We start from the raw sequence: 12,048 nt of genomic DNA, 5'->3' as shown, positions 1-12,048 counted from the left end.
CCCTGGCGGTCCAGTGGTTAGGACTCGGTGGTTTCATTCCCGGGGCCTGGGTTTGATCCCTGGTCGGGGAACTAAGATACCACAAGCCCCGTGACTCAGCCAAAAAAAAGGAAAAAATTTTTTTTTCCCTTGTGATGGGAACTCTTAGTATTTATTGTCTTAACAGTTTTCCTATGTATCATACAGCAGTGTTAACTACGGTCATCATGTTGTACATTACATCCCTAGTACTTATTTATTTTATGACTGGTGGTTTGTACCTTTTGATCCCCTTCACCCAGTTTCCCTTCTCTCTCCCCCCACCTCTGGTAACCACAAATCGAATCTCTTTTTCTATGAGTTTGGTTTTTGGTTTTTCAGATTCCACATGTAAGTGTGATCATGAAGGATTTGTATTTCACGTAGCATAATGCCCTCAAGGTCCATTCATGTTTTCACATATGGCAAGATTTCCTTCTTTTTTATGGCTGAATAATAGTCCATTGTTTGTATGTGTATATACATTTTCTTTATCCATTCATCCATCAATGAATTCTTAGGTTGTTTCCATGTCTTAGCTATTGTAAATAATGCTGCAGTGAATATGGGGATGCAGATATCTTTTCAAGTTAGTGTTTTTGGGTTTTTTTGGGATAAATACCCAGAAGTGGAATTCCTGGATCATATGGTAGTTCTATTTTTAATTTTTGAGGAACTTTGATACTGTTTTCTATAGTAACTACACTTCAGGTAGTTATTTTTTGTAAATTGTCTGGACTTATTATATGTAGGAGGGTCAGTCTGTTATGAGCTTACTCTGCCATGCTAGAAATGGAACCTGGTATCCATTATTTTCAGAGTCTAACTGAAAATTCAAAATTGTGAGCTTCTGAATCTGCCATGCTAGAAGTGGAACCTGGTATCCATTATTTTCAAAGTCTAACTGAAAATTCAAAATCGTGAGCTTCTGAATTAACGTCTTCATAGAAGAGATATATATCCATTCGATAGAGAGTGTTTCCAAATAATGTAACTGATCCATTTGGTTTAACACAGGGGCACCTGTGCCAGTGCTAATCTTAATGAAATAGGATAACTCTACAGAAAGAGCAAAGGAATTTTAGAGACTGTCCTATACTTTACGAATGAGTGGGGTTAAATGACTCCAAAGATTCTACTTGAATTGGAGCAATGCTGATAAATGTATTTAGCTATTAGCCCTGTTTTCACCTAGAGTAAAATTATAAAAATATTCTGTGTTTGCCCTCAGTACATCCCTATTTCATCTAAATAGTCACTGAACAGGTTTCTGGGTTGATTCTTTTATTTTGTATTACTCTTAGCTAATTGGTAAATTAGAACACTGAATAAGGAAGGAGGAGACCTAGGTTTTTATCATAACACTGATATTAATTTTTTGTATAATCTTGAGTTTTTCATTTTACCTGTCACTGTTTTCTCAGCTCTAAAATGTGGACTTGCATAAAATAAGACATGGCAATAATCTAATCTCCCCCTACGCACATTTTATATTATGTTGAATTATCAGGACTCATGAAGAGTCCTGCTTTCTAGTAATAATTGTGTCTTTAAGATTTTTCTTAAATTTTAAAATATTTTAGTTTAAAACACTTGTGTTAAAAAATAATGACAACGAGAATAACTAAATTTCTGAATGATGTGGCCTCCGTAGTTGTTTCAGATTTTCTGTAATTTAGTCCTATTAAGCATACTTTGTAAAATTCATATATTCCCTTAACATGTTAGTACCTGGCCAAAATTTAAAAAAAAATTCTTTACTTAAGATGAGTAAGCAGAAATAATTTTGAATGATTCTATAATTCCAAGGAATCATTTGTTTTTGCACTGTTAAATACTTCGGGGTGGGGGGAATGTTCTTACCTTATATAGTCAAAAAAGATATACTCTAACTTGTCTTTTTCCTGTATATTTCAGATACTTTTATTACTTAGAAGTTTTGTTAACAGTATAGATCTAGTTTCTTCAAGTAATCAACATTTTATTTTCACTATTTTTAGCTGCAAATCAGTCTTTTAATAGACCAATATAGGTTTTAATCATCTTTTCTTCCAGAATTCTGCAGTGTAATGTATATGTTCATCTAACATTCTTTTATGTGTTTATAATTTAGAGTGCATGTTGTAGAGCAAGAATGGTTCAGCTGAAAAAGTATTTGGACTGGAAATTAAGAAATTTGGTTTCTAATCTTCACTCTTTTTAATCGTTTTATGTGTTTTGAAACTTGTTTTATCTCTTTGGACCTCAGTCCTTATATACAGTGAGAGAGATGAACTGAGTGAGCTGTGTAATCTGTTTATCTGAGTAGTAGAAAATTTAGTTAGGTAGGGCTTCCCTGGTGGCACAGTGGTTGAGAGTCCGCCTGCCGATGAAGGGGACACGGGTTCGTGCCCCGGTCTGGGAAGATCCCACATGCCGCGGAGCAGCTAGGCCTGTGAGCCATGGCCGCTGAGCCTGCGCGTGCTCTGCAACGGGAGAGGCCACAACGGTGAGAGGCCCGCGTACCGAAAAAAAAAAAAAAAAAAGAAAATTTAGTTAGGTATTAATGGTTAATGCTGAATTTGTTAGATAATGTTCAATCTAGTTGGTAGACCAAATAGCGTATTGTAATATACAATGTTAGTAAAACCAAAGACTATTTACACATTCTTTTCTAAACCTAATTGATAAACATACCTTTTTCAGTTCTTAAAAACTTCTTATTGGGAGAGTTCCTGTTCTAGGTCAAGCTACAATTTAATCAAATTGGTAAATGTTGACACGAGTAAGCAGTGATAAGTTATGTTAATACCTAGAGCAACCACCAAAAAAATCCTCAAAAATCATCAGATAAATCATCATCAGAATAGACATGCTTTTCAAGCCCCAAGGGAACATTTCCCAAGATTGATCATATCCTGTGCCATGAAACAAACATTAACAAATTCAAAAGAATTGAAATCATATAGTGTGTTCTCTGACATTGGTGGAATCAAGCTAGAAATGAACTAGAAATGAACTAGAAATGATATATGCAATAATTTGAATAGATCTCAAGGGCATTATGTTGACTAAAAAAAAAAGTCTCAGAAGGTCACATATTATATGATTTCATGTATATAACATCCTTGAAATGACAAAATCATAGAACTAGAAAACAGATTAGTGGATGCCATGAGTTAGGGATGGAAGGGGGGAGGAGAGTGGATGTGACTAAAGGGTAGCATGGAGAGATCTTTTTGGTAATGGAATAGTTCTGTATCTTGAGTGTGGTGGTGGTTTCACAAATCTACACGTGATAAAATGGCAAGAACTATACACGTTAGTCATAGGACCAATGTTAGTTTCCTGGTTATTATATTGCTCTATATTTGTGAAAGATGTAAACATTTGGGGAAACTGGGTAAAGGGTATGCAGGAACTTTCTGTATTATTTTTGCAGCTCTCTGGGAATCTTTATTTTAAAATCAAAAGTTAAAAAAAACCCTTCTTATCTGGATACAATACACATATAGTAAAGTGCAGGTGTTTTAAAGCATATTAACCTGATGATTATTTTACAATTTGAGCACACCTATAAACCAGCATTCAGATTAAGGGACAGTTTTCTGATTATTTTTATTCATCTTATGAATTTAGATAGAAATCTTTACAATTAAAGCAGAAAAAAGTTCTTGATAAATAATATAAATAAGTTAATATTCACATATCATAAGTAATCAGAATTAGAATTTTAACGGGAAAATGTTCTGGAAATAACAAGCCCATTATAAATTCTTAATAAATATTGGACTGCAACAAAAATTTAATCAGTGTGAGTTACCTTGCTCAGTGTTTCGTTCTGTAAGAAGTGGAACTTTATTCTGTGCAGTTCTCATCCTGTTGAAGTTCAGGAGTAGAAAAGCAAACACATGAAAGTGCTTTTTAAAACCTCTCTTTGAATCACAGTAGCTAACATTTGATTGGCAAAGCAAGTCACATGACAGAATTTGGAACCATTGGGCAGGATATATATTCTACCTCTTAAGAACAGGGATACAAGGAAGGGTGAAGAATTGAGGTCATGAATGCAGTCTACCCAGAGGGGTTATACTTTTATAATGTGTTTTCACTTATTATATAACTATCTTTTTAAAAATATATTGGGGTAACATAATTTCTTAGATTTTAAAATTATCTTTTGGAAGAAAGGAATATATTATTTTTCTGTTTAGTTCCACTTAAGTAATTGCCTTGTTCTCTTTGTACTTGCTCTTATTTACAAAGCTGTGCATAGTAAGCAATCTTGAAGAGTAATAATTTAAGCAAGTTTTTAGAAAGTCTTAAAATACGATCTCTTAACTCCCCTATTTAGTAGTTACTAATACATTTTAAGAGGTATGCATATCAAAATATTCTTATGCTTTTTATAAACTGTAATTAGTAACTATGTTTCAACAATACTAGTAACAAATAATTCAAATAAGAAAAGTAATGCTAGAATTTAAAGGATAGTTTTTTGACTGTCAGGGTATGAATCTGCAGGATTCTTGGCTTTTAGTCTTTTAACTGATTCTTGAGAATTATATCTACAAATAATATGTAGTGCGGGTATTAATCAGTAATATATTCATGAATCTAACAAGAAAGATAGTAATTGTGTCTAAGTTCATGTAAATACTTTATTTTGTTAGAATTTTAAGTTAAAAAAAAAGTAAGAAAACCACAGATACTTTAATGAAAAAAGTTTCAGTTTTTATCATTTTTTCACCCTTTGGTATTCTTGACCTCTCAGTGCCCCTCTTGATCTTTCAGTGCTCTGACTTCAGTGTCCTTCTGTTCCTCTATCTAGCCTCACAGCCTCCTTTTCTAGGAATAGAGAAGTAATAGAGAAGAATGAGAATCTTAATTCTCAGCAGATCTTGTGCTACTTAATGTAGAGAGATATGCATTAAAGGTGAATTATGTCACTTCCCCTCCTTGTACTTTTTTTTTAATAAATAAATTTATTTATTTATTTATTTTTGGCTGCATTGGATCTTCATTGTTGCATGTGAGCTTTCTCTAGTTGTGGCCAGCGGGGGCTACTGTTCGTTGCAGTGCGTGGCCTTCTCATTACGGTGGCTTTTCTTGTTGAGGAGCACAGGCTCTAGTCGCATAGGCTTCAGTAGTTGTGGCACGCGCGCTCAGTAGTTGTGGCGTACGGGCTTAGTTGCTCTGCGGCATGTGGTATCTTCCTGGTCCAGGGATTGAACCCGTGTCCCCTGCATTGGCAGGCGGATTCTTAACCACTGCGCCACCAGGGAAGTCCCTGCATCAAGTTTCTTGATATGCAAGATCATTAACTTGGGATAGGAGAGGAGGGGATTGTCAGAGATTTGGAGGGAGAAAAAGGTACAGAGTAGCCATTTAGGAGAGTGAAGCTGCTTAAATGTCAGTGAAATGTGGTATGATTACAGAGCAATGTTGAATATCTACTTGAAGCTTAAGGTCCTAGATTTGAAAGAGACTAGTCAATACTATGTTTTAATATAGTTTATAATCATAAAAAATTTAATTTATCATTACAGTTACTTTGGGGTGCTTACTTTGTGCCAGATGTTATGTTAAGTGCTTTATATTAATCATTTGAAGAATCTTAAGAGTGTTATTCCCATTTTACAGATTAAGAAACAAAAACATAGATAATATAGCAAAATACTGTATATCACCTCCCAGAATTTACATATTAATATTTGTTTCATATATATATATATGTAGCTGTGTGTGTGTGTGTGTGAGAGAGAGAGAGAGGGAGGGAGAGGGGGAGAGAGAGAATGGGTACATAAAACATAAAAATAAATAGCAGACTATATCAGTTGAAGTCTATTCTGTTTCCTTTCCAAAGGTCATTACGTTCCTTCTTTCCCAGAGGCAACCACTCATGAGTTTAATGTGTGTAAAGTTACAGTCTATATATGATTTTTTTAAAAGGTATTTTTCTATTTTATCAAGTTTTTATCAGCATATATTCTTGAATTCTTTCCATTTTAATATAAAGTTTATTATTTTAATTGCTGTATAAATAAATATATGAATATACCACAATATATTTATCCAGTCTTATCCAATCTCCTCTGATGAACATATACGGTGTTTCCAGTGTTTCACCATTACTAACAATGCTGCAATTAACACTTTTTGTTTTACACATGTGTTCTTTAGAGATGAGTCCAGTTAATGAAATTGCTGGGAAGTAAGATTATGTGTAGTTTCGGTTTTAATAAATGTTTCCCTTTGGCCTCAAGAGTAGTTATGTGTGAAAAATTTGAGAGTAGCTATTTCTTCAATACCTGATGTAAAACTTTTTTGAATATTTCCAGCCACATGAGTTAAAAGTTTTCTCATTTTTCTTTCTTTGATTATTTTTTGTAGTTCTTTTATTATTAGTAAGCTTGAGCCTCTTTTCATATTTATTGATCATTTGTATTTCCTCCTGTAAATTGCCTGATCCATTTCCCTCTTGCTTAATAGGAATTCTTAGTATCATTTGGATACTAATCTTTTATATTTTGCAAATATTTTCTTAGTTTATTATTATGTATGTTATTGTTATACATCAAAAAACAAGTTTTCAAATTTTGTTATAGGTAAGTTAATTTATTTTTATGGAATTTTTGTTTTCTTTAAGATTTATCTTTAGATTAAAAAAATATTCTCTGTTTTCTTCTAAATATTTAAAATTTTGTTTTGATTTTTAAGCCTTTAGTCTGGATTTTATTTTTGTTTTAATGTTTAGTTGGAGAGTTATTTTTTTCCCCATTGGATAGACAGTTGTTTTAATACTGTACATTGGTATATCAACTTGAAATATCACTTTTATCTTAAATGTCCATATTTGCATAGGTCTGTTTCTTAGACATTTTCTCTGTACCATCGGTCTCTTTATTCCAGAGCCATAACCTATCCATATCACTGCTTTTATCAACTACTTCCTGGAAATTTTGCTTTCCATTCCTTTTAAATTCCTTAATCATTAGATTAAACTATTTCTTCACATTCTATGTGAAGGTGCTTATTGTACTTGATTAGCAAACAGTATTGAATTAAAAAAAAATTCAAACCCTTTATCCATCTTTATAATTCTCTTCTCAACCATGCTGATATTCTTGTTATGTGATAGACCCCCAAATTATTAAATAGTTACCCAAGGAACTATTGCAATCCAAGACTTGTTTTGGAATGAAAAGAGATGAATAACACTTCTGTTTGAACTAGACATCTTGAATTTTTTTCTGATTTTTAGTTTACGAAATTGCTTCACAATGCACTGTACATTCCTTCCCACTCTTTTATTCATTTTTTCTCTGATTTTTTTCCTTCTCCCATTATTTCTTTTTAATCAGCTCTTTTCTTAAAAGGGTGGTAGGAAACAAAGGTAAAAAGGCAAAAAAGAAGGGAACCATTCATGTTCTTATTTGTATTTTAGTCTTTGATTAGTCATGTGCTTTCTACATAGTTTTATCTTATTACATTAAATGTGTGTGTGTGTGCCTGTGTGTGTGTACATGTACATATACATGTATATGTGTATTTGAATTTGACCAGAATACCATTGTTTACTTGTTCATCCTTCCTTATTTTTCTTTCAGGGCAAGCTTTACCTCCTCTGTGATATCATTTCTGACTCCTCTAATCAGAATTAGATAGGGCATCTCTCATATTATTTGTATGCCCTTTTATTTAAGGCATTAATTTATTTGTTTCTGTCACCATAAGGGCACAGACTGTATCAAAACCAACTTTGTATCACTAATGCCTGGCACATAATAGGAGCTGGTAGATTTATTTATCCCAGAGGAGGGCAATGTGGACATATGATTGATAAAATAGAATACTTGTAGCAAAATTTTGTATTTCTGAGGTTATTGATACTGTGGGGATGTATTTTAGAAGCAAAATAATGATATGGTATCTTGAGAGCTGATTGAGAAAGAGTTGGGAAGTTTTCAGGTTTCCCCATCTTATCCTTATCCCCTTGCCCAGCTCTGCCATTTAATTAATCCCATGTTTAAAGTAGAAAGGGAAAATTCAGTTTAGATCTCAGTGGTTGTTATTGGCCTTTTCTTCCACTGGACTAATTCATTCAGACCATTGAGACAGCTCTGAAAGGGGGAGGAAATGAGCCTTCAAGACTATCTGGATCTTCCTCTTCTAAGTCACATCCCTTGACCCTTGAGAGCTCATTAAATATAATTCTCTTCATTGACTCTAGTTGTTGCCAGGTGGTATCCTTCGCTTTGTGTGGGAAAGATGTGTCAATAAGGTCCCATGTGGCTGAGTCAGATGACAAGTGACATATCCAACATTGTATGGAGTTCACATTATGAACCACAGCCTGAGACAGTCATGGAAGGTAGTTTGAGGCCATTTGTCTGTATCTGTTAGGGTGGGGGAGAGTCACACAGTTTATCCCCTTTGTCCTTTGCCATATTTTTGGAGATTGGCAAATGCCTACTTAATCTATCAAAGTCTACCATCATCTATTGGAGATGAGATAGACTACCTATATTTTTTCAAGAATGATGAGTTCCACAAAGACCCATGAATTATTACCAGTTTGTCATTGTAAATGACAAAGGAGTCTGGCTGTAGAAGCACCTCAGAGTCTGTGCCTAAATTTGTGTCTCTCCAGATATCCTTAATCTGAGTATTGTGAACCTTCCATTCCTCTTTTGAGTCAGAGATCTTTCTCTTTAGTCTTGGAGGGATGCTAAATTCCAAAATGTTGAAGTTACTGAAAATTTGATCACTTGATGACCTCAATGATAACTCTTTCTGCTTTGGTGACCATTTCTTTTATTGTTGTCAGTTCTGCTAAATTTCTTGCTATGTTTACAGCATATTCTGTTTTTTCTTTCTTTGCTAGTAGCTAGCTTCTCAAAGCCTTTTTTGATATATTGATGTATCTGCTTCCTTCCACTGTTATTAAAATTGAAAGTTAATATATGTAACTAAATTCTATTCATATATTCTAATTTACACATAGTCATGGAATCTATCAAACTCCAGGGTAGCATTTATACTTGTGTTTACTGCTAAAGCAAAGTTATTGCCTTTAGTAAAGTGTGTAATTTTCCTAAAATTGTCCACTGTTATCTACCCAGAATATATGTCAGTCTTTTATTTATTTTAAAATTTATTTATTTATTTTTGGCTGCATTGGGTCCTTGTTGCTGCACGCTGGCTTTCTCTAGTTGTGGCGAGTGGGGGCTACTCTTGGTTGCGGTGCGCGGGCTTCTCATTGCTGTGGCTTCTCTTGTTGCAGAGCACGGGCTCTAGGCGTGCAGGCCTCAGTTGTTGTGGCTCGCGGGCTTAGTTGCTCCGCGGCACGTGGGATCTTCCCAGACCAGGGCTCAAGCCCGTGTCCTGGGCATTGGCAGGTGGATTCTTAACCATTACACCACCAGGGAAGTCCCTGTGTCAGTCTTTTAGAAAGCAAGAAAAATATCTACATTCATTATATGAAACTTAAGGAAACTCGATTTATTTTTATCGTAATGAAGATATTTTAAAAACGTGTTTTCTAGGCCAACTGTATCCTGATCCAGTTCTTCCTCCACAAAGGCAAGACAGATTTTATTCTAATTCTGGTAGACTTTCTGGACCAGCAGAACTCAGAAGTTTTAATATGCCATCTTTGGATAAAACGGGTAAGAAATACTTGTGTGTATGTGTTTTTTAATAATGGTGGCATACTAAAGAACTGGAAGCTGCATAAAGGACTAATATAATTGTGATCTCTGCTTAGCTCTTAAGGCCACAGTCTCTTTCCTGAGAACTTCCTGGTTTTATGTTTCTTGTTATTTTGTACACATCCATGGCGTCTGCACATATGTTGGTGGTTGGTTTGGGCACCATTGTAATGAGTTTACTATATGAACCCAAGACGGTAAATTTTACTGTGTTCCGTGATTAATTTTCTAGTTTTTCCAGTCCACTGACATATATCCTGTTTAGTAATTAGGGAAATTAGGCTGGTGTGAATGGATATGTTACAGTCTACCAGAAAAATAATTTGAGTGCATACTCTGTTGATGGGTTAATCAATTACCTTGTTTAAACCTTTCATGCTTAGGTAGATTTAAATTTTACTGAGCAATCAACTATTTGTCAGGGGCTCTTTTTCTTAAACCACTTCACAGCAACCCATTGAAGTTGGGAAATATATATATCCAGTGAATCTATTAGAAGTACATAACATTAAGGAAATAAAAAGATTAAAAGTAAGTGGAAAATTAAAATTTATGAGTTGAAGGTTTCTTCAGGAAAGCGTATATATTTTAGGGAAGGCATTTATCCAGTTGAAACATGTATTATTTTAGAAACTCATTCTTCTCTGAATAATAAGGCAAAAAAGCAGACCTGTGGCCTGTTTTTCTGTTATTATAATTAAGTTAATTATTTCTAATTGTTTGGCTTTTGAAATTGTTTTCCCTCGTTAATTCAAGCTTAATGGAATGAAAGTACATGTATGATTGAACATCTGTTTCTAAACTAATGCTATTTAAAATTTTTCACATGTCCATTTTTTTTTGTAATAGAACTGTATCCAATTTAGCAAATAATTTTAAAGTGCTTTCTGTTTGGAAGGTAGCCTGCATGATGTGGTAGATAATATAATTACAGTAAAGTATAGTTTTTAGCTGTAAGAAGCTAATAATTAAATAGGAGAGAAGGACAAATATATATGCTTAACTAATACTGGTTAGAATAGTAAGTCCTATGAGAGAATATGTTATGTTCACAGAAAGGGAGAGCTCCCATATAGTTGAAGGATAAAGGAAAACTCCATGAAGGAGGTGGCATTTGAGCTGCTTTTGAGGGAATTTGAAAAATTAGTTAAGAGGTAAGGGTCTGTGCAGTAATAATGAACAGTATAAGCAAAAACAAAAGAGCATGAGTTATTGATGGAGAATGGCTGTAAAACTGAGCTATTAATCCCCTGATACAAGATCTTAAGAGGGTTAAATGAGTTAATGTGTGTGGAAGTATTTTGTAAATAGAAAAATTTCTATATATGTAATATGTTATTATTGGTTTATCAGTTTATGGTATTTACATGAAGGAGAGTGGTGAGAGATAGGTTGATACATTAACTTAGCACTAGTGCTCAGTAAATGTTTATTGAATGAAATGAATTATCTCATTTAATCTTCACAATGAACCTATAAAGTAGATGCTATTATCCTGATTTTACAGATGAAGAAACCAAAGCTCAAAAAGGTGCTCACGGTCTCAGGTAGGAGGTATTAGAGCCAGGATTTGATCCCATGTCTGTATGACTCCAGAGCCATTGTCTTGATCCCTATACTGAAATGAGAGGGTAGTGGATCAATTTAGTGCATCAACCCTGCCATTGATGCACTAAATACCTATAGAATGCTTACTGTATGATAGGCACTATGGTAGCTGCTGTATTTCAGTGGTGAATAGGTCAGCATTCCTTATACCTTGAGGTCTAGTAAAGGTCTGTAGGCAGTTGCACTATATAGTGACAAAAGTAATGAGTGCAAAATGTTATGGGAGCATATGGGCCACTAGCCACTAACCCAGATGAGAGGTAGTGGTATTTTTGTTTTTTTATAAATTTATTTTATTTATTTTTTGGCTGTGTTGGGTCTTCGCTGCTGCACACGGGCTTTTCTCTAGTTGCGCAAGCGGGGGCTACTTTTCGTTGCAGTGTGTGGGCTTCTCATTGTGGTGGCTTCTCGTTACAGAGCATGGGCTCTAGGCGTGTGGGCTTCAGTAGTTGTGGCATGTAGGCTTAGTAGTTGTGGCTCACGGGCTCTGGAGCACAGGCTCAGTAGTTGTGGCACACGGGCTTAGTTGCTCCGCGGCATGTGGGATCTTCCCAGACCAGGGATCGAACCCGTGTCTCCGGCATTGGCAGGCGGATTCTCAACCACTGCACCACCAGGGAAGCCCTAGGTGGCGGTATTTTGTATGTGGGATTGTCAAGAAAATCTTTTTGGAGGAAGTGACGTATAAGCTGAGAATTAAAGGAGAAATTAGCTGGGCCAAAGTGATGTT

General features: G+C 34.8%; 1 protein-coding gene across 4 annotated transcripts in view; it reads left to right on the top strand.

The window, feature by feature from the left end:
• MIA2 (MIA SH3 domain ER export factor 2) overlaps positions 1 to 12,048 on the top strand; it is an 89,786-nt gene that overhangs the window by 72,597 nt on the left and 5,141 nt on the right. For all 4 annotated transcript variants that reach the window (XM_060143084.1, XM_060143073.1, XM_060143064.1 and 1 more), the window contains one exon: positions 9,546 to 9,668. In XM_060143084.1, coding sequence (XP_059999067.1) covers positions 9,546 to 9,668 — 123 coding nt within the window. The remainder of the gene's footprint in view (positions 1 to 9,545; positions 9,669 to 12,048) is intronic.

Source organism: Lagenorhynchus albirostris, chromosome 1 (assembly GCF_949774975.1).
Source record: "Lagenorhynchus albirostris chromosome 1, mLagAlb1.1, whole genome shotgun sequence".
NCBI lineage: Eukaryota > Metazoa > Chordata > Mammalia > Artiodactyla > Delphinidae > Lagenorhynchus > Lagenorhynchus albirostris.
This window is presented reverse-complemented; position numbering and strand designations above follow the sequence as displayed.